We start from the raw sequence: 22,522 nt of genomic DNA, 5'->3' as shown, positions 1-22,522 counted from the left end.
AGGTCAAGTGTATATGTTTACACAAAAACCTACCTATTTTACAAATATAAAAGCAGAAACAGATGAGTAAGGTCACAAAAGGCCAAAAAGTGTGTTTTCTTCCTCCCCCGAGGCCAGGCTATCCGGACCACTCCTCACTGGACCACTGGACCACACCACAGGCTTCGCTTGGCTTCAGGACTTGCCCATAACTCCCCAAGGAGTCCACCTCCAGGGCCTCTGACCAGGACACAGGCCACACAGGAAGCTGGGGCCCTGGTCTCAGAGCTCCTCTCTCCCCTGACACCTCAGAACTGGGGGTGCTCAGCTGCCCACCATCCATCCTGAGGCCACCCACCCATCCATACCTGAAGGTCCTCCGTGTGGCTGGTGACCGGGAGCGGCAGGATGAGGAGCCAGAGCTGGAGCGGCTGCGGGGACAGAGCCGCCGACTAGCCTTGCTGGGTGGGCTCTGGTAGGGGCAGTGGTCAGAGCGAGGGGGGCTGACCCCCGAGTCTTCTTCTTCATCGTCGTCCTCCTCCTCGTCCTCCTCCTCCAGGAGGAATGTGCTCTCGCCACTGCTGCTGCTGCTGTCTTCAAAGACAGTGTCATACTCGGGGCTCTTGCAGGAGGCCAGGTCTTCATCCTCCAAGGCTGTCTCTAGGAGCCCAAAGTGCTTAGTGAGGCTGGCACGGATCTCGTGGTCTCTCAGCAGCATGCTGTCCTTGGTGGGGGCACCAACATCACAGCTTCCGTCTTCTTCCCTGCCAGCGGCCTGGGCCTCAGCCCGTGGGGGCCCTGGCTGGGGCCAGTCCTTCAGGTGGGCCCCAGACGGCTCCCAGGACCTCAGCACCTTCCTCTGCAGGGCACCGTCTGGCTTCAGCACCTGGCAGTAGTCATGGTCGCCGAAGGAACAGGAGAAGGGTCGCTTCTGGCCAGCCTGGGAGGCTGGCTGGGCTGGGGCATGCCGCAGGTGGGACAGGAGCTCGCTCCGCTCTGGGCGCTTCTTTGGCAGCTTGTGGGCAGCCTCGGTGGTGGCCCCGAGCTGGGGACCCTCTGGGGTGGGAGCTCTGTCTTTGCCAGGGCTGTGCTTGATGTCTGGCTTGAAGGGGTCTTCCTCTGTGGGCTTATACGGAGGCGTGGTAGGCGGAGTGAGTCCTACCCAAGCAAGAGGAAAAATGCGAGACAGATCATTTCTCCAAGGAGCACTGAAACCCTCCTTTGGGAGGGCAGAGAAATAGCATGCGTCTCACCACTCTCCAGACCCAGTGGATGGCAGGCATCGCTAATCGATCACTGCGCTGCTGACTGAGCCGGGACATGGCCTGGGACTCCATCTCATACAGTCCATCAACAGTTTTTCGGAGCTGGCATGTGATGAAATCCATTTGCCATCCCTTCTGTAGCCTTGCAGAAGCCTCCAGGTTATCTGAGATCTCTCTTCCTGCTCCACATTGCATCATTCCACAAGCCCTCCCAAATGGTCATCCCAAATACCTCTGAAGTCTCCCAGGGTACAGAGGTGGCAGACACCACAGGCCAAAACCTCCCATCTGGATTTGACCACCACAGTGACCTTAGGTGGTTCTGCAACTGACCTGAGCCTTCACCCTCCCCCAGGTACCAGAAGGAACTTGCCAAAATGCCAGCGATCTCTTCCTTTCTGGGGCTCCTTGGAGCCTTGAGGATCTACGTGAACCCCTTCAGCCCGACATTCCTCTCAGCCTTTGATGTTTGCTCTTGCCTGGCCCCCCAGCACTACCATGGCCGGTCTCCTCCGATGCACCTGTACCTCCGCTTTTCTGTGCCTTTTTGCTCATGCCAATTCTGCTGCCAAGAACACCCTTCTGTTGTGTTTTTGTCTCCTCCACCTAAATGCCTGCTGCTCTGGGTACACTTGCATCTTCTCAGGCCACACCCTGCCCCTCCCCATGCTGTCCCTTCCCCTATGCTCCCAGAGCTCTTGCAAGGTCTTTGGAACAAGCCCATATCAAACAATACTTGTCATGGTGCGAGTCTGTTTCCCACATAGGACTGCGGGCTGCTTCAGGGGAAGACACATGTCTCATGCGTCTCTCTCTCTCTTTTTGTTTTTTTTTTTACATCAGGTCATGTGCCAACTGTTGGCAGCCAAACAGCTGAGCCTGGGTCCTGACTCTCCTTATAACTCTCTCAATGGGAATCTCAAGATCCAGCGTAGCCTGTGCAGTGGTGGCAAGGAGGGCTTGTTGGGGTACCCCCTTAATCCCTGAAGTGCTTCTTCCCAAAGGGCACCTCCCCGTTGAGCCCCTAGCTTACCTGCCGTGCCACAGAGCTCTACCGTCAAGGTCTCCTCGAAGCTCTTCTTGCCAAAAGGAGGGTCACCAGCGGGGCTGGAGGACGGGAAGGAAAGACGCCAGTCAGTAGCAGGTTCCACCTCCCCGAGCACAACAGGAGGGCAAGGGCACACTGTGACAGATCCTGCTTCTGTAGCCCACAAAAATGAGGCCTGGGGAGAATCTGCAGGAGAATCCCCATCCTGGCTGTCAGGGGAATTAAAAGCTATACAGCTTTTAGGAGACACAGGAGATATCTGAGGGAGGTGGAGACAGGACAATCATTGTCAGCCTTATTTTACAATGGAACAGCTGAGGCCCAGAGAGGAGGCACTTGCCCAAAGCCACAGCACTGTCAGCTTCTCCCCATGAAATTCTCCATCTCCTTGGCCTGCAGAGACCAGCTTCTAAAACCAAACTGCCTATCAAGGAAACCCAGCTCCTGAGAACCCCACGTGGTAATGAGGACAGGGGTATGTAGGGACAGGATCAGGCTCAGGGGCCAATGAGCCACCCTACACCCAACCAGAAAAGGTCTCATGGAATAATAAGTCAGCAATTTCTAGAAATCTACCTTTGTGACAAGGCCAGCATGAGGCACCTGGGAGAATCTGAAAAGAAGAGAAAACAGAAATATAAGATTCTTCAACATGGCATTGCTAGAGAGGATGTTTCCCTCTGAAACGCATCGGTACCAAGCACAGCTTCTTTCAGGCATGTGACCCAAAATCCTCTGCCATTTTTAGGGACAAGCAGGAACAGCTCAAAACCTTCATTCCCCCAGACACAGCAGACATTTACAGTGGGCGGGGCTCCTGCTTTCTCAGCGTTGATGGGTACTAGGGCGACCCCTTATGGCCAATCAGTATAGCGCGCGTGGTGAAGCATTCCAGCTTCCAAGGCCAGGATCTGTGGGCTCAGCCCCAAAGAGATGCAGGACTAACTAGTTGACTAACCATTAGACACCTCTGTGCCTTTGTTCCATGTCTTAAAACAGGAATTACAACAGCACCCACCACACAGTTTTCCTATGAGGATCAATGGGGATAATCTGTATTAAATCACAGACCAAGCCTGGCAGAGCAAGTGTAAAATAGATGACTGCTGTATTATTATCCTCACTCTTGTTACAATTTAAAATTCACCCTCATTGTGGAGCTGAATTTAGAGACTCACACCGTCCATCACATTGTTACCCAGGAAGTCTTCTTTAGAGGATTTATCACAATTTGTAATTAGTTTCCTTTCTTGCTCACTTTATGACTGCCCGTCTTCCCCACTGATACACAAGCCCCAAGAACGCAGGCATCTTGCTCCTTGTTCATTAAGGACGCCTGGCCCACGCATGATGAAAAACTCAGAGATGCTCAGGTAACTCCTGAAGGTCTGCCCAGCTAAGCCCATTATACAGGAAGGAAAGTTGAGAGCCAGAGAGGGAGAGGGGTTTGCCAACCCGGGGCTCCTGGCTCCAGTGCAGTGGGGTCAGCCACACCTCAGCCCCGCCCCCTCTCTTGGACCACCGACTCCGACTACCTCCGGAAGAGAGCCGAGGGCAACTGGGGTCCTCGTCTGTGTCCCCACACCCGCTCTCACAGGGGCTCTCCAGAGCTGGGATCTGGGGTCCCCGCAGGAGCGGCTGGTCTTGGCCACTGTCCTCATCCGTGGGGCTGCCAGGCTCCCCCTCCACGTCATAGGCTTCGGGGGCCAAGCGCGAGGGCAGAGGCCCCTGGGGCTCTGCAGGGACCATGGGCTCATCGGTGAACGTCAGCCAGGGGCCAAGCTCGGGGTTCAGTCTCCTGGAACGCCGCACAGGGCACACGGAGCTCTCCGGCTTCCTCCCCATCTTGGTCCACGGCAGGCCACGCCCTGGCCTTTTCCGGCCCCATTCCTCCTCGTCCTCTTCCTCTTCTTCTTCTTCTTCCTCCTCCTCTTCTTCCTCCTCTTTCTCCTCGGGCTGCATCCTGGCCGACCGGCTGACGTGCCCTTTCACCTGCAGCCGCAGTGGGCGCAGGCTGGGTCTGGGCCCTGAACTCTTGGGTGAAGGTGAGACCCTCACCTCTTCCACAGGGCCCGGGTGGCCGGCGGAAGCCTGGCTGTCCTTGGGCCGGGGCCGGGGAGTGAGGGAGGCATAGACAGGTGTGGCCAGGTGGTAGGGTTTGCTGACATCGCAGAGGACATCTTGAGCCAGAAGTTCCCTCAGGATGGAGAACTCGGTCCAGGCGGCTTTGGCAGGGAGCTGGGACCGAGGCCGGGGTCTGACCTGCTTGGCGGGGCTGCTGCTGGGCTGGGGAGCTGGCTCTGGGGCCTGTGCGGGCAGCTTCCTCTGTGGGAGGCAGTAGGTGTGCATGTAGCGGATGAGTTGCACCATGGCCTGCAGGTCCTCCTGGGAAGCCTGGGCGCTGGGGTCTGTCCTGCCCAGCGCTGGTGAGTCCCCGGGAGAGGCTGGAGCCAGCTGGGGGCTTGGGCAGTCCTCGCCCACCTCCTCATCCTCCTTGGTGGGGAGCCGGGGACTCAAGGATGGTGGTGGCTGCAGGCCTCTATCCGGGGAGAGGGCTTTAGCCCGGGGGCAGGATGGTGCCGAGGTGAGGTGTTTGTGTAGCTCCGTGCAGCTCCGGCTCTGAGAGTGCGGCGTGGGGGCCTTCCTGTCTTGGGGACCATCCATCTGGAGAGGGAAAGAGGCCAGAATGAGGAGGGAGACCTGCACGGCTTCTCCCTGCTGCCCACAACTGCACCACTGGCCAGGCCCAGCCTGTCTCTCCAGGATGATCACACCGGGTTTCATTGCTCCATCCCCAGCTTCCAGCACAGCACCCGGCACTTGGCAGCGCTCAGGGGATGAGAATGAAGGAACGGGCAGCCTCCTAACAGGGACCCCAGCTATGGATCCCGCCCTTTCCAGGTTTACCGCCAAAGCCCTGTTCTGACTACCCTGCTCCCCTGTGTGGAGCCCTCGGTGAGAGCACCAAGAAGTACATTAGTGGCTGCTTGGGGCAGAGCGTGGGAACAAGGACTGACTGTAAATAGAGACACTGGGGATCTTCCTGGGGGGATGGAAATGTTCTAAAACTGGATTGTGGTCATGGCTGTACAACTCTGTAAGTTTATTAAAAATCACTGAATCATACTTTTAAAACAGGTGCCTTTTATGGTATGTAAGTGGCACCTTCATAAAGCTCTTTAAAAGAAAAAAAAAAAAATTCAGTAGCTTTCCAGTGCCCGTGTAGTAAAGAGGAAGCCCCTGGCCAGGGGTGCTCTGCAACGTGGCCCCAGCCAACTGCCCTCTCCAGACTTATCTGCCTTCACTTGTCTACATAGGGGCTCCACCCCCAGAGCAACCGTCTCTCTGCTGAGGCCAGGCTGGCTGTCCTGCTGTCTCTCATGCCCCCTCCCGCAGCAATGCTTCCGAACCTCCCAGAGGGCAGGCTGGCTCACAGAGGGGCTTAGCTGCCTCCTCTTTGACAAAATGGAATATGAGGGATGGCCCTCTCTTTTGGGAGGCCAGCCAGGACAAGTAGGGAGGGAGCACAGGGAGAGGGTCCTCCCTCCTCCCCTTCCTTCGGGGAGACCAGGAGGGGACAGGCTCCTACACTGAACCACGACCTGAGAAAGATGCTTTCCTGAGTCTGCCTAGAGGGGTGGGACTGTCTGCAGCAGTACGTGTTAACAGTGTCTGGGAACAAGAGGAAGGGCTGGGTGCAGGCTCTGAGTAACAAGAGCACTGGGAAGTCACCTTGGAAACCCCTCCTTGGAGGTCTCAGAAGATGGAGCCCAAGAAGGGAAAAGGATTTGGTTCCCTCCTGGGTGTTCATGATGGCGCTTTCAGCTCTCTGATGCGCCCCACTCCCAGGAGAAATTCAAACTCCTCTTTGTGGTCTCCATGGTACCAGCAAAGATATTATGCTGGCTTCTGTCACCTCATTAGAATAAGCTTCCTGAGGGCAGGCCACAGTCTCCTTGTCCCCGCTATAAATCTAAGACTGCCTGGAACACTGAGGTTGAGTTGGCTTATTTTTTTTTTTAAATATTTATTTATTTGGCTGCGCTGGGTTTTAGTTGAGGCATACGGGATCTAGTTCCTTGACCAGATTGAATCTGGGCCCCCTGCACTGGGAGCGTGGACTCTTAGCCACTGGACCACCAGGGAAGTCCCTACAGTTGAAAATTTCCACACAGTGGAAAGTTCACATGTGACTGATAGTCACTCGTCGGTACCCACGGCTCCTCTGCGTCTATGGATTCAATGAACTCAGATCCTGCAGTACTGTAATGTTTACTACTGACAAAAATCCACGAAGAAGTGGCCCTGTGCCGTTCAGACCCATGTACTTCAAGGTCAACTGGACATGAAAAAGTCCAGGGCTCTTTCTAGAACCCCAGACTAGCCTAGGTTTCAAGTAGTGTCCAGCACATCAGCAACAAGGGTTGTGTGAGGAACAAAGAGCGGACTGTGAATGTATTGAACTTGATGGCCTCTAACAAGAGTGGAAGGGTACATCCCCTGCCCAGAGACCCTCCTGGAGGAGTCCTGGGTGGGTCTGGGGGCATGTGTAGACATACCTTGACACAAGGCCGCTGATTTCTGGACCTGAGGCCTGCCTGGCGCCATGCGGTCCCTTCCTTCTGGCCATCGGAGGTCGAGGTTGGGTAGGACGTGGCAAGAAGGAGTTTCTGCAGCTGTGGGAGGAGCAGATGGGAGAAGACAGGGCTGAGCTACAGCCAGAGACACAGGGAAGCACATCTTAGGGAGAAGCCCGGCCCGGAGCCAACCCCCCCAGGACTGACCACACTCTGACCCCATCATCATGGGAGCATGGAAGAACACAGGGAGGGTACTTACTGGCCTAGAATACATTAAGTACAGAAAGCAGGTTGCGTAGCAATGCCAAACAGACACAAGTATCCCAGTAAAATGTGAAGTCCTTTGCAGAGTGAATAACCCAAGAGAAATATCTATGATCTTCAGAAACCCAAACAGATCTCGAGTGATGTCTATCCATGCTACCATTGAAATGTGATGCACACACATGATTGGGACACTCTACGTACACTTGTAGTACACACACACACACACACACACACACACACACACAGAGTCTGGATGGTGAGGTCCCACAATGTTTCTTTGGTGTAGGATTTTAGCTGATTTTCCTTTGTTCTTTTTGTTTAATCATATTGTTTAGAAAATGGAGTCCTTACCTTAAACAAGTAATACCTGGAAATGGTGAAAAATACACATACCACAAATACTAATGGGCAGACAGTGCCTGTCCAAGGTCCCAGAGGCAACTGCTATTAACCACCTTCTTGAGACCCTTTCCTGAGGTGGGACTCAGAACTATACACACACACAGTACAGGAACGTATATATGCACACATCACCTCCAACCAAGCCAGCTGTTTTCACACAAGTGGAAGCATCCTAAGCTGATGCTTGTCTGGTTTTTCTAATTTTTCTATAACAGTTGATAAGCTCTTCACACTTCTACACCCAGAGGAAAGGTGCTCAGTGTATTCCAGCCAACAAAGCAGGGAGCTGAGCACACCTGGGGGTTTCGCCAGTGATCCTACCACAGCCAAAGTTGAGAACAAGTCAGGAAGCACGAGCGGTTTCTATTGTAGCACTGAGTGTTTCCTCAGGAGACGTGACCCCCCAGGGGGATTGCCAAGGGCCCAGGAACCACAGAAAAGGCCACTCCCACTGCCCTAGGAGCTGGAGGAGCCACACGACCCTACCGAGACCCCAAACCAGCATGTGCATGTCCGTAATTCTCTGACACGCACAGTAAAAGATGGTCATACCAGAGCAAGGGACCTGGTTCTAACCCAGTTCAACCCAACTCACTGTGAGACCTTGGGTGAGTCCTTTTCTTTTCCTGGCCTTGCTTTCTCCAAGGTTGTGAGTGTGCATGTGTGTGTGTAAAACAGGAGCAGGCAGACTAAATAATTGGGTCTTTTTTGGTTCAGGGGTCCCTGTAAGAATATGAGAGAAGCTGCTAGCCTCAGAAAACACACACGTATGCAAAGGGCCATGGGTTCTGCAGGCGGACTCTCTGGGACCCAGGACTCCAGGTTAGGGATTAGCATAGATTCTCAGGGCCTTTCTGGAACCATGTTGGAATGCGGGGAGTCTAGATGGCAAGTCTGTTTCCTGTGTGCCTAGCATAGTGCCTGAAAGAGGAGTACAGCAAGGCATGAGAGGGAACAACCAACTGGTGACCAGCAGGGGTCGCTCTCTACCTCTCTACTCAGGTGTGGTCCCTCTGCAGAGCCCCATACAGAATTCCTAGTTACTACTACAACCATTACTACTAGGCTTCCCAGGTGGTGCAGTAGGAAAGAATCCACCTGGCATGCAGAAGACGCAAGAGACGTAGGTTTGATCCCTGGGCCGGGATGATCCCCTGGAGAAGGAAATGGCAACCCACTCCAGTATTCTTGCCTGGAAAACTCCGTGGACAGAGGTGCCTGGTGGGCTATATAGTCCATGGGGTCACAAAGAGTCAGACGTGACTGAGCGACTGAGCAGACACGCGCTCACACACACAAAGTATTACTACCACTAATACTGGCTTCCCTGGTGGCTCAGCTGGTGAAGAACCCGCCTGCAGTGCAGGAGACCTGGGTTCGATCTCTGGGTTGGGAAGATCTCCTGGAGAAGGGAATGGTTACCCACTCCAGTGTTCTGGCCTGGAAAATTCCATGGACTGTATAGTCCACGGGGTAGAAAAGAGTCGGGCATGACCAAGTGTCTTTCACTTTCACTTTTCACCTTTCACTACTATAACTACTACTAACACCATGGCCAATGGTTGTGACTATCATTTAGATAGCATTTATTGAGTTTCTTTGTACCAAGCAGTGTTCTAAGTGCTTTACGTGTACATATTATCTGCTGTACTCCTCCCAACCGCCTTTGAGATAAGCACTACTATTAACCCCACCTTACAGACCAGGAAGCTGAGTCAGAGAGAGGCACAAGAGCATTCACTGGTGGGGCTGAGATTCAAACCCAAGAGGTCTGATTAAGGACACTGACCCTCATCAGCAGGAGCCAAAACGTGGGGCTGAACACACTCTTGAGTCTGGCATGCACAGGTGCTTATTAAATGTCCCACACTGCTTTGGGGAACATGAAGTCAGCAGGAGAGAGGGAAAGCAGTCCTGGAGTAGGAATCAGAAGACCTGGGCTCCAGCCCTTGCTGGCACACCAACTGGTGTGGTCCTGTGATCCTGGGAGAGGCCCTCGCCTCACTGGGCCTCAGTTTCCCCAGGCGTGCACTTTACACTTTATGATCACCAAGGGCCTGTCCAGCTGTAACTCTCCACGACCGAAGACCCCTGCCACCTCCAACAGGCCCTGACTTTCCAGCTAAGTCTTGCCAGCCCTAGGAGTGCCAGTGATGAGGTAAGGAGCCCCAGACAGATGAGCTGGACTTCACAAGCCAGTACATCTGGGGTTCTGGCACCTTTAGCCTGAGAAAAGAGCAACTGCTTTTGGCAACTTCTGGAATCCCTTTGGAATCTGAAAAGGCTGAGACCTTCTCCCCAGAAACCTGCAATACCACGTGTACATTTCCACATTCCACGTTGATTCATGTAGCATTTAACTTTCACTGGTCAGAGTATGAACCGGTCCAGCCTCTTTGGAGGTCAGGCTGGAAGTACTTGTCTAAACTGAAAAACCACATACATTAAGACCCAGGAATTTCTTTTCTAGGAATGGATCCTCTTCCTCCTGGTGAAGGACACAGTCTAAAGCAATGGAACAATAAAGGAGTTGAAACGATGCATATATCCACCAACCAGAGGATTAGTTAAAGAGGTTATGGTACCTTCTTATGAGGGAACATTATGCAGCTGAAAAAAAGGATAAAACAGAGCTACCTCTGTTCATCTGAAAGTTTCCATGCCACACAATTCACTGAGAAAAGCAAGGTTTAGGCTGTGTGTAATGGAGGCTCCTTTTGACGTTTAAAAAAAAAGTAGAAGAGCAAAGTCACACAACAGATCAGTAACCATGGTTACATCTGGGGAAAGAAAAAGCCATTATGAGATGGGTAAGGAGGTTATGCTTTTAACTCTCCACACTTCCTGCTTGCATTTTTCACTGTGTGTATATGTGTGAAAAAGTGAAAGTGAAAGTCAGTCGTTCAGTCATGTCCAACTCTTTGCAACCCCATGGGCTGTTGCCTGCCAGGCTCCTCTGTCTATGGGGATTCTCCAGGCAAGAATACTGGAGTGGGTTGCCATTCCCTTCCCTTCTCCAGGGGATCTTCTCGACCTAGGGATCGAACCCAGGCCTCCCATATTGCAGGCAGATTCTTTACCGTCTGAACCACCAAGGGTGTGTGGAAAATATTTGCACTTAATTTCAAGGTTTAACACACACTTAGGGTAAATCCATGGAATCCCAAAGGGCCTACAGAGTTGCAGGTTAAGCCCAGGGAGGCTGCCCATCACCAGTCCAGGCTGTCTGCCCTGAACCCTTGCCGGTGATGCACAGAGATCCCTGCTGGACCTAGAGCTGGTTTCCCTGCACCCACCACCCCTACAACCACACACCCCATCTCAGGCCACCACCATCACTTCGGTTGGAAACAGATTCTCACCAGCGAGAGCTCGTCCACCTCAGGGGCTGAGGCAGGGGGCCCCTCCGGAGAGGGGCTGGGCGGCGCAGAGGAGGAGACGGGTGATGCAGAAGCACAGGAGGGTGTGTCTCCATCATCCAGGGCTGGCAAGGCAGCCAGACTCACATCCTCAGGCATGTCATCCAGGGTTTTGGTGAGCGCTGCCAGGAGGGCCTCATTCTCATTGTCGATTATCTGCAGTGAGCAGAGAGGCAGAGAGGGGACACGGTTAGCTAATGCCTTGGGCTCAGCGACTTTGGGTAGAAGTCTTCTCTGTACCTGCAGCTGCACCACCTCCGCCATCAGCCTTCCGCCAAACCTGCTCAGATCTTCCCAGTTTCCTTGGAAAGCAGATGCCCAAGAAATGTGCTACGGACTCTAAGAATCAGAGATTTTCGAGCAGGCAGCAGGTGGTAACAGAAAGGGCCTTGGCTTAGGGTCACATGCTTATCAGGGGACACCCATCCCTTCCTCCAAGGACAGTCACTTCATACCACAGCCTCCTGTGTCCAAACTCCTGGACAGAGTACTGAGGCTGGTCTATGCCACTGGCAGCCCCAGGTCAGCCCCTCTGACCCTGGGGCCCAGACAGCTGGTGGAAAGACTGGAAGCTTCAAGGTTCGTCCGTGACAGTGACGAGCAGAGCAACAGGACAGCTGCCATGCCCCGGTGGGCTCCCAGGGCCTGCAGCCTCATTCACTCATGGACGGGCAGGGCGGTTAGTGTGGTGGCTAGGAGCTTGGGATCTGGAGCTGGGGTGGATCCCAGATCTCACATTTACCAACTATAACAATAGGACCTACTTCATAAGGCTATCGTCAAGGACCGAGTAAATATATGTAAGATGCCTGTAAACCGTGCCTGGCACAGAACAAGCACTCCTCACTACCACCACCACCACCACCACGGTCGCTGCTGCGATGACTCTTGCTACAAGGATGGTGGTGGTGACAGCGAAGGCGACGACCGTGGTGGGGGTGATGGCGACGATGATGGCTGTGGCGGGGGCAATTCCTCCCCGCCTCTACCCCCGTCTCCTATCACACATGTACTACTGCTCTGTGCCTGGCGATGACTGGAGACGGGTGATACAGCCTGGTAGCTCATGCAGTTTACCCCTCCAGTGGAGAAAAGAGTTAAACAAGGAAACAAAACTAGATCATTTCAGAGTGAGAAAGCCTGGGGAAAAAAAAATAAAAGGAAGCTGGGATGCAGAATAAGAATGCGGTAAAGATTTATAGGCTATTTACAGCAGTCAAAGAAGGCTGCTCTGAGCAGCTAATACTGAAACTCAGGCTTGAAAGATGAGAAGGTACCAGCCAGGCAAAGAGCTGAGGAAAGACGATTCCAGGCAGAGTGAAAGCCTAGTGCCAAGACCAGGGACAAAGAGTTTGGCTGATGAAAGAACTAGAAAGGCTTTGTAAACAGTGCCTCAGGTAAAGGCCACAATAACCCTTGTGGGGGTGGGGTCGTTGTTCAGTCGCTCAGTCATTTCCAACTCTTTGTGACCCCATGGACTGCAGCACACCAGGCTTCCCTGTTCTTCACCATCTCCCGGAGCTTGCTCAAACTTATGTCCATTGAGTCGGTGATGCCATCCAACCATTTCATCCTCTGTCGTTCCCTTCTCCTCCTGCCCTCAATCTTTCCCAGCATCACGGTCTTTTCTAAGGAGTCGACTCTTTGCATCACGTGGCCAAAGTACTGGAGCTTCAGCTTCAGCATCCGTCCTTCCAGTGAATATTCAGGATTGATTTCCTTTAGGATGGACTGGTTTGATCTCCTTGCAGTCCAACAGACTCTCAAGAATATTCTTCAACACCACAGTTCAAAAGCATCAAGTCTTTGGTGCTCAGCCTTCTTTATGATCCAATTCACACATCCATACATTACTACTGGAAAAACCACAGCTTTGACTATGGACCTTTGTCAGCAAAAAGTCCACTATCATATTAGATGGTGACTGCAGCCATGAAATTAAAAGATGCTTGCTCCTTGGAAGAAAAGCTATGAAAAACCTAGATAGCATAAAAAAGGGGGGTTGGGGTACTACTCTAATTGCCATTTTGCATTTGAGGAAACTGAGCCCATGGAGGTTGATCAACATGCCCTGGGTACATTTAATTCATCCACACAGCAAATCCAGGGCAGAGACGGGCCTAACACAGAGCACAGCATGAACAGATGAACTAACAGGCTTCCTTCCCTGATGTCTCAGATCTCTGACACGAGGGTCAGCACGCACAATCCCAGCTCACCAGCCCTGCACGGAGATCACCCTGCCTCCAGGTGAGGCACTGAGCATCCCACTCAGTAAAGCCCAGCTACTGGGCTTGTTCTGGCAAGAGGCCTGTCTGTCACATGATGTCTTAACCAGTGCTCTTTCCCATCCCAGGTCAAGCTGTTTATCCTTTCTTCAGGAAGTTCATCTGAAATACACATCCCATGACGGCCTTTTGGCTGCACTAAATCTGTTTCAGGCCTTGCAGCCAGAGAAGCAGCTGAGTAATTCAAAGGGGGACATGCGGAGAAGAGAACAAATGTGGTTGTGACTTTGCAAGACAGCTAAGAATAAAAGAGAGGTCAAAGGAAGGTTTCAGGTTAGCCTGACCCGGGCCCCCAGGATGGAGGTTCAAGGGCAGGTCCAGGAATTCCGGTTCAGGAATGCAACAGAGCTCAAGCAGCAGCCCCAATCCCCATCCACAGGCTGGCCCCCAAACCTGTGTTTCCAGAGCAATCTGTCCAGCCTGATGGGGAGTTAAGATCTTGGACATGGGGCTCAAGGACCACTCTTGGGGTTGACTGGGGGGCACTCTATCACTGACAGGGTGACCTTGGGTAAGTCATTTCCCGTTTCTAAGCCTTGAAGCTTTGGGGGAAGACCTGGTCCCCAGTCAGTTTTCCTCCATGGGTTACTAGGGAGGCCGGTCTGGAGGCAGCCACACAAGGGCTCAGTGAATTGTTCCTCAGCCTAGCTCAGTGCCTGGGGCGTGGGAGGCTCCAGGCAGATTTGATGAATGGAAGAATGAGTGAACCAAAAATGAACTCTGACCACTGGGGAGATTAGAGTCTCAAAGAACCCGTTCCAGAGGGAAGTGATTCACAAGTCATTCAGTGTCATCGGCACTGGAAGGAAGGAGGGGTCCGGCTTTCACAGCCAGAGGAAAAAGGCCCGGAGATATTCTGAATTATCACAAGTATCAGAGCTGGAAGGGCCCCTGGGGGTCACACAGTGACCAGGGAAGTCAACCATGCAGCTTGCGTGCTCCTGGGTCCCATCCCTCATGCCCCCACCCAGTGTTCCTTTCATGCCCTTTCTTAACACAACCCTCCAGGCAACACTGTGGATCATCTGGGTTGGAACTCACATGGAAGCCTATTTGCCATTCTTTTTTGGGGTCGGGGGGATGAAAGTCCGGGAGAGACTTGTCAAGATCACACAGCAAGTTGGGAGGGGGGTAGGGAGGATGGTCAAGGACTTACTAGGTATTCGGCATGGTGCTGAAATGAATACCAGATGGTAGAGACCGCCAAGGAGCCCCAGCAGGTTAGGCAAAAACAAAATGACTAACAGAAGGGCTTCCCGTTCTGTCCTCAGCCCTCCCTTAGCAGGGCCAGCTTGGAACAGCCAGGCGGGGTTGGGGGTCCTGACCCCGGCTGGGAAGAGAGTCCGACCCTGCCCTCAGCATGGTCCCACCAGCACCCCAGGATAATACATCACAGGGAGCCGGGCTGCCCCTCTCCTCTTCCCAGGCCCATTAGCTCAGCTCTCCCAGCTCTGCTTAGAAACGGAGTGCAAATTAATGGAGAGTTAATCAGCTGAGGAAGGGATATTAATAGGCTTGGCCCCACCCCCAATCTTCCTGAGCGCTCTGAGGCTGGAGAAGAAGGAACCTGCAAGAAACCAGAGGAAGCACCTTCACGCTGAGCACCTGGAGGGCCCCGAGGGAAAGACAACAGAACAGAGTTCAGGCTCCCAGGGCCAGAAGAACACTCAGGGATTGCCCCCATTCACTGGGGTGCAGGAAACCCAGGAAGTCAGTTTCCCTTCCTTTTTTCTGGGGGTCTAAAAGGACCCAGTGGCTCTCTCTCTATAACAGATTAAGGACCGCTGATCTAATCTGTGCTCTTTCCTCATTTCTCACCCAAGGAAACTGAGGCCCAACAAGGAGGAGCTACTAGCCCAAGGCCACACAGCACATGGTGACAAAACCAAACGCCTGCCTCCGCCAGAAATATTCACTAAGTTTAGCCTACTGTGGCCCTGGCCCCAGCACTCTGGGCACACAAACAGAAGGCACTGTCCCTGCCTCCAGGGCAGTTGTCAGCTCTTGTAAGGATAGCTGTTCTCCACTCTCCCGGTCTGTTTCCATAGCAATGGTGCCACCTGACTTGTGAGAACACGGCTCTGACTCAAGGCAGCATGCCTACACGACTGCCACTGGTCAAATGAGGACTCTGTCCCAGTCAGTGGCGGGGGCGTATTAGAACCTCTGGGCTCTGAATTCCAGCTCAAGGACTCTGGAATGGGTCATGTCTGGTCCTTGGCAAGAAAGAAAACATTGCAATCAGTTTCTTCATTCAATACCTATGACCAGCTCTTTTCAATTCAATGTGCAATGGCCTCACAGAAGAACAAAATACTGCTTGCCCTCAAGAAGCTTGAATTCTGAAGGTCACATGCATGCACAGGATGGGAGCCCAGAGAGGAAGTGACTGACCACCTGCCTTAGGAAGAGCTAACGTGAGAGCTGGGTGTTGAAGGATGTGTTTCATAGAAATGTTTTTTAAGCCCAAAGAAAGTGCTGGTCTCTGTGCACAGCCTGGGAGCATGACAATTTACAGTGCTGTATCAGCCCCCAAGCTCCAGGGTGGGGAGGGGACCAGGGAGGAATCAGGCACTGATCATGTAAGCACCCTCGCAGAGAGGCACCAGGGTGTGATGGGTGGCGCAGGTCATGGAATGCAGGGCATGAAGGGGAGAGAGGCAGGGTATGCAGAGTTCCACCACAGTCCTGACCATCTCCGAAGATTCTTCTGCCTTCCTTGCTGTGCAAAGAGCCCAAAGGCCACACCAGGCTGACTTGTGTCTGAGGCCATTTCATGCACATAGTAGGCTCCTGGCAGGAGCTTACTAGTGGGTCTGGCCAGTCTCTGAGTAGGTGGGGCCTGTATAGTTTAGGTGGGGATGGTCTTTAAGTTGCTAAGCGATAGTCACTGAGTTGTGTCCAACTCTTTGTGACCCCATGGACCATAACAGTCCATGAATTCTCCAGGCCAGAATAATTGCTTGGGTAGCCTTTCCCTTCTCCCAGGAAGATGATCTTCCCGACCCAGGAATTGAACCAGGGTCTTCTGCATTGCAGGTGGATTCTTTACCAACTGAGCTATCAAGGATGGTCTTTAGGCAGCATCCAAATCCCTCTTGCCATCAGTTCTCTATAACCTGAAAGTGTTTCCTGGAAGTTGGCTCCACTCTGAGGGAGGGAATAGCAGAGCGCAGTTTACCCCATTGTTGTGAGAAAGAATAGAGGCCCCGGAAGGAGCCAGAACCAGAGCCCTGTCCTGCTGATCCTCATACAACAGCGAGGGGGTTGGGTTCCTGCATTAGAGTAAACACACTGACCCTTCCTAACTGTGTGGCCTTAGGCAAGTTACTTAACCTCTCTAAGCATCACTTTTCTCATCTGTAATATGGGTTACTTATAATTTTTTTACTGATAGGTTAGAATAATCTTGGGGAAAATCTAACTCCTTCCCTGGTGGCTCAGATGGTAAAGAATTTGCTTACAATGCAAGAGTCCCAGATTCTATTCCTGGGTCAAGAAGTTCCCATGGAGAAGGGTATGGCAACCCACTCTAGTATTCTTGCCTGGAGAATTTGATGGACAGAGGTGGGTTATAGACAACGGGGTTGCAAAGAGTCAGACACCTGAGCGGCTATCGCTTTCACTAATACGACCCAGAAGAGCATGCATAATCTGGCCCTTGCCTGGCCCATCCCCACGCCCCATTTCCTGACACTTTCCTTTTAGCTACTTCCCTCCAGCTCTTCGGTTCCCCAACACAGCAAGCCTTCCTGCTTCCTGGCTCTGGGATCATCATGAGGCTCCTTTGTCCTCCTTCAGCGGAAGCATCTCCTCCTAGAAAGCACCTTCCTGACCACTCAGTTTCTTCAGACGCTCCTCATTCCAGGTTTATTCTTACTGTGCCATGTCCCTAGTGACCACTGTTTGTCTATATATTACCTGATCTAGGGTCAGTCTTCCCTCTAGACCGTAGAGTCCACTGTTGAATGCAGTGTCTGACACACATAGGGAGCTCCATAAACATTTCTAGAAGGAATGATACAATTTGTCAGGAGAATTATTTGAGATGATGCTCTTGGCACACTGACTTGGCACATGGTATGTTATTATTGTTGTTATTGTTATCACTATTATTATTATTATATTGTCAGACAGGCACAGGGAGATACGCATTCTTCCTTCAGTGTTTATAGAGGAGCATATTTCAAGGGAAGAATAATAACTCCAAATGTACTCATCACCCAGTTTCAACTTGGCCAATCTTATTTCACCTATTACTCTCCATGCTGCACACTCACACATGCAAATGCAGGCAGGGATTGCTTTATTCTGAAGCAAATCCCAGACATCACATTATCCCACATTAGAGGCCTTCTTAAAGGAAACATGCCTCCAAGACTGTGGGGCTCACAGGGGAAGAGGCATAGATATGAACTGCAGGTCCTGGCATTGCTTCTTCTTAAAGACCCTCTCTGGGAAGGGGGGAGGGAGGCTCAAGAAGGAGAGAATATATATATAATTATGACTGATTTGCTTTGTTGTACAGCAGAAATCAATATAACACGGTAAAGCAACTATCCTCCAATTAAAAAAAATTTTTTTAATAAAAATAAAGAAAAAATAAATAAAGAACCTCTAGGTACCAATGGAAATATGGAGATAAATACACTCCTGTCTGAGAGTTGTTAATAAAATTAAGTGAGTGAATATACACACACAGGGACAGTCCTGCCACAGAGAATGGGAGTCAGTCCCATTATGGTGTCAGCCATTATGGCGTCAGCATGGTTATAAAGCTCTGCTTAGGAGGCAGGCAAACTGGGTTTCAATCTAGTTCAGCTACTGACAAGATAAATCACCCTAGGCATGTAGCTAATCTTCTCCAAGCCTCAGTTTCCTCATCTGTAAAATGGGGAGATAATCTCACTTGCTTCACAGAGTGGGAATGAGAGTTCAGTGCGATCATTCAAGGAAGGGAGGAACTCGCTCTGGCTCACAGAGAGACTCAGTTCTGACTCAGGGCATGGAGAAAGTAGCTCTTCCCAGTCCCCACTTCCCAGAGGCGATAACACTGCCTCTGAGAGGGCGAGAGCTGCCCAAGACCAAGTGCAGGCCCAGGACAACAGACAGGGTCCCAGTAGCTGCAGTGGGTGAAGAGACTTCTTTGCGTGTGCAAGTGGAGAAGAAGGTGACTCAGGGCAGAGCCAGGCTTTCAGGGGCAGAGAGAGGCACGGCGAGGCAGACGGTGGTGAGGCTCGGAGGGCGTACCTGGAAGAGCTCCAAGTCATCAGGGCTGTAGTCGCTGGGGTCGGCTTCGGAGTTCTCTGGGCACCACTGCAGCTCCTCAAAGCAGGTGGCTGAGTCAAAGTCGTTGGCATCCAGCTGGGAGAGGTCGAGCTCGGGAAAGTCAGCGCAGAGTGGTTCCTCCCCAGATCCCCCACCCTGAGGAGACAGGTAGAAAGGAGTGGGTCAGAGCTGAGCCTGGCTAGACCCAAGAAGGGACCCTCCTACTTAGCATGCTGCCAGTCTGAACCCTTGGCTACCTTTGTCTAGGGCCTGATTTTGCCAAGTGACCAAGAAAGGAAAAGATCTACCTCGTCCTCTTGCAGCTGTTGAACCTACCAGGAAGTAGGTCAGGCTGTAGCATTACAAATGCCCCTGCCTGCTATATCTTCCCTTCTCCTCCACACTCCTATATACCCCTCAAAGCTCTGCCCACATAGGACCTCTTTTCTCTTCCCAGAAATGTTTGGTTGAAAACTTGATTGCAACCTGTAAATAGAGATCTACTCCTTTCTATAACTGTTCCCATTTGAAAGGGGATTTCTAGAAGGCAACAATCCTTCTATATGAATAATGAAACAACAAAAAGCAAGAACCAACATCATTGAGTGATTGCTGCATTCTAGAAAAACAATCACCCAGGTTCCCAGAAATAACTATCATGTCTAAAAGGGTAGAAGATCACCCATCAGCAGACAATAGGTAAGTAAAACTATAACCATTTATATCATGGAATATTACAGTGCTGTTGAAAAGAATGAGGGTATTATGTATGATAATATCATACATACATATCATGTTAAATCTAAACTGCAGAACATCGGCAGGTAGAATACTATCCCACATGTGTAAAAAGAATGAGACAGACTCAAGCCACACACTGTTCATGATAATATATATGAGACTACAGCGCCAATACATAGGAGGTCTAGAAGGCCATTAAGGGGTGGGTGGGATAGAAGACAGTCAGGAAGGACCCGGTGCCAGCACTGACTAACCCGGTGCTTCTCAGAGTGTGGTTCCAGGACACCTGGGAACCTGATGGAAACAGTGCAGATTCTCAGCCTAACCCAGAAGATAGACCCAGAAAGCCATCACTTTCTCACTCTGGCCTCCCAGGTTTAATAGTTACCAAGGGACTTCCCTGGGGATCCAGTGGGTAAGACTCCAGCTTCCAATGCAAGGAATTAAGATCCTGCATGCCACTGGGAGCAACCAAGAAATTTAAAAATTAAATTAAAAAAAAAAGTTACCAATAGAAGGGTGCCTTGCAGATTCAGAAACAGCCTGAGTTGGGGGAGGCTGACACAGAAACAGGATACCACAGACACTGGGGTCCAGCATCTATGAATCACAATCCCCATGTACCCGCTGTGATGCCCTGGGCAAGTCCCTTCACCTCTTTGAAGCTCAACTATCTCATCTGTAAAATGGGACAATAACACCTGCCTCATACAGTTAATATTAAATGAGGCAATGCTATAACTTGGCTTGGTAAGTGCTCAATAAACGGCAGCAGGCAGGAATGGTGACAAATTTTAAAAAATAATATAAAACAGCAGAGTTTCATGGCAGGCAGAAATGGGTGGAACTTCCTTTGAGAACAGAAAGAGGCCTGCGTGACACTGAAGAGAAATAGGTTTTATCCAGGCCTTTTCCTTAATTGTTACCACTTACTAGGCCTCATAAATTATGAATAAATGTATATTATTAGCTCAACTTGACACAGGAAAAAGGCTTTTATCTGAATTTGGGTCAAATGTCTTAATTGGCATTTTGCAAGAATCCTGTACACCCAGGCAGCAGCAAGTCTGGTTCTTGCAAGCAGCCAGTCCCTGCTTTCAGGCCAGGTAGCACATGCCCAGAGAGAGCAACTCCAGGGCACTTCCAACCATGCCTGCCCTCTATCTGCCCGGCCTTCCTCCAAGCCACATGTGTTCAGCACTCATGGGAACTAAGCCCTGTGTCACTCGGAGAGGATTCTCAGCCGCCCCCTGGGGCTGCCTCCTCCTCCCCTACTGAGTTGGCTCATGGGGGTACAGTGTTCTTGCCTATTCTAAACAGACATTTGGTTTGTTTCCAGTTTTTGGCTGTGATGAACAAGCCTACAGTACTTGTGTACAAGGCTTTGCATGATAAAGACTCACATATCATACGATTTTCTCTCTCTTGGGTGAATATCTAGGAGTGGAACTGCTTGCTCATATGGTAAGTGTCTGTGCATGCCTGCTCAGTTGTGTATGACTCTTTGCAACCGTATGGACTACAGCCCGCCAGGCTCCTCATCCGTGGAATTCTCCAGGCAAGAGTACTGGAGTGGGTTGCTATTCCCTTCTCCAAAGCATTGGTGAACCTTGATAAAAGCTACCTGAAAAACTGCTTTGGCAGTGCACACTCCCATAGGCTGTATGGAAGTTCCTATTGTTCCAGGCCCTCACTAGCACTTGGTTTTGTCAGTATTTAAATGAGCCATGCATGATAGCGGGGCCTGCAAACATTATATTAAATGCTACTATGAGACAGGCCCTGTGATGTTTAAGACTCCATGTGTTCCTTTATGATTTGCCATCTCAGTGGGAAAAGAAAATGCATACATATTTCATTACAGATTGTGTTAGTGCCACAACGGAAACAAACCAGGTGCAAGGATGGAGGACAAGAGAGGGAGGGGAATCTACTTAGATGGGGTTGACCAAAGGCTTCCTGGAGAAGCCAACGTCTGGTTTGAGACATGAAGGAGGAGCCAGGCAGTTGAAGATGTGGAGAAGGTTTCAGGCAGAGATCCAGGTGGGGACCAAGCCTAGAGTGTTGGGCCTTGCCCACAGGCCAGTGAGGCTGCAGCTCAGCCCTGGAGTAGGGGGAGGGAGAGGATGCCTTCAGAGAGGCAGAGGAGGCCAGCTCAGGTAGGAACTCGATGGACTGGGGTCTGATGCCAAGTGTGATGAGGGTGGAGGCACTAGTGGTAAAGAACCCGCCTGCCAATGCAGGTGACAGGAGAGACGCAGGGGTTCGATCCCAGGGTTGGGAAGACATCCTGGAGGAGGGCATGGCAACCCACTCCAGTATTCTTGCCTGGAGAATCCCCATGGACAGAGGAGCCTGGGGGGCTACAGCCCATAGCGTTGCAAAGAGTCGGACACAACTGAGGCGACTTAGCACACAAGCATGCAAATGGTGGGGGTGGGGCCAGTGTAGAAGCAAGCAGATGGGGTAGGCTGACTAGCATCCAGTAGAGACTCAGGCGGGAGCGCTGGGAAGACCGAGGCCCTCCACTGAGGGCCTGTGGAGCAGGAGGAAAGGCCAAAAGCAGAGACACAAAGATGCTGGGCAACTGGCAGCTCCCTGGCCAGCAAAGCCCCCACCTGTAAGCTCTCTGGGGTGCTCTTTCTTTACATATTCCAGAATCAGCCCATCCTAGTAACTCAGAGCAGCCACCTCTGTAAGACTTGCCTCTTGAATCTTATAAACAACTTTTAAATCGGAGTTCCAGAATTCCAGATCAGCAAGGAACAGCTGCCCCAAGAGGTTGTCCATGCAGGTCTTTGTGGACAATTCAGGAGACCCCTTTCAGAACCAGATACGATATCTGTGCACAATGCATGTGTGTGCAAGGAATTCAGACTGAACCTCTGAACCTCTTAGCCTTTCGTAGACACAGCTAAGAACTTCTGACTTGCCTTCACTTGGCAAATATGGAAACTGAGGTCCAAGGAGGATAATGGATTAGCTCAGGGCCATCCAATGAGTATCCTTCCTATGAAAGCCATACCACTGCCTTTACAAAATGCCATCAAGTGGCCATGACCACTGCACTTATTGATTTACAGAGCAGCTCGACACACTCAAAGTGTACCTAGAACATAAAATAAAGAAATCTCAGCTTCGCGGCCTTGTCGATTAGGGCTGAGGCCACTCTCTGGCTAAAAACCATTAAGCGTTGCATTAATAGTGATTTCTCTGGCCCTCTCCTTATTTAGAGAGGCTTTTGGAGGGGTGCCTCAGGTGACTA

General features: G+C 51.4%; 1 protein-coding gene across 4 annotated transcripts in view; it reads right to left on the bottom strand.

The window, feature by feature from the left end:
- PPARGC1B (PPARG coactivator 1 beta) overlaps nt 1-22,522 on the bottom strand; it is a 116,214-nt gene that overhangs the window by 12,598 nt on the left and 81,094 nt on the right. For 2 of the 4 annotated variants that reach the window (XR_011257343.1, XM_069592409.1), the window contains exons 2-9: nt 18,499-18,672; nt 17,170-17,256; nt 10,904-11,116; nt 6,852-6,968; nt 3,828-4,956; nt 2,869-2,905; nt 2,278-2,351; nt 348-1,137 (exon numbers count right to left, since the gene is read on the bottom strand). Coding sequence is in view for 2 of the 4 variants with exons in the window: in XM_069592409.1 (XP_069448510.1) it covers nt 348-1,137; nt 2,278-2,351; nt 2,869-2,905; nt 3,828-4,956; nt 6,852-6,968; nt 10,904-11,116; nt 17,170-17,256; nt 18,499-18,672 (2,621 nt within the window). In the remaining 2 variants the exon portion in view is untranslated. The remainder of the gene's footprint in view (nt 1-347; nt 1,138-2,277; nt 2,352-2,868; nt 2,906-3,827; nt 4,957-6,851; nt 6,969-10,903; nt 11,117-17,169; nt 17,257-18,498; nt 18,673-22,522) is intronic. The other 2 variants (XR_011257344.1, XM_069592410.1) reach the window with 1 other exon arrangement.

Source organism: Ovis canadensis, chromosome 5, assembly GCF_042477335.2.
Source record: "Ovis canadensis isolate MfBH-ARS-UI-01 breed Bighorn chromosome 5, ARS-UI_OviCan_v2, whole genome shotgun sequence".
In the NCBI taxonomy this organism is placed as follows: Eukaryota; Metazoa; Chordata; class Mammalia; order Artiodactyla; family Bovidae; genus Ovis; species Ovis canadensis.
This window is presented reverse-complemented; position numbering and strand designations above follow the sequence as displayed.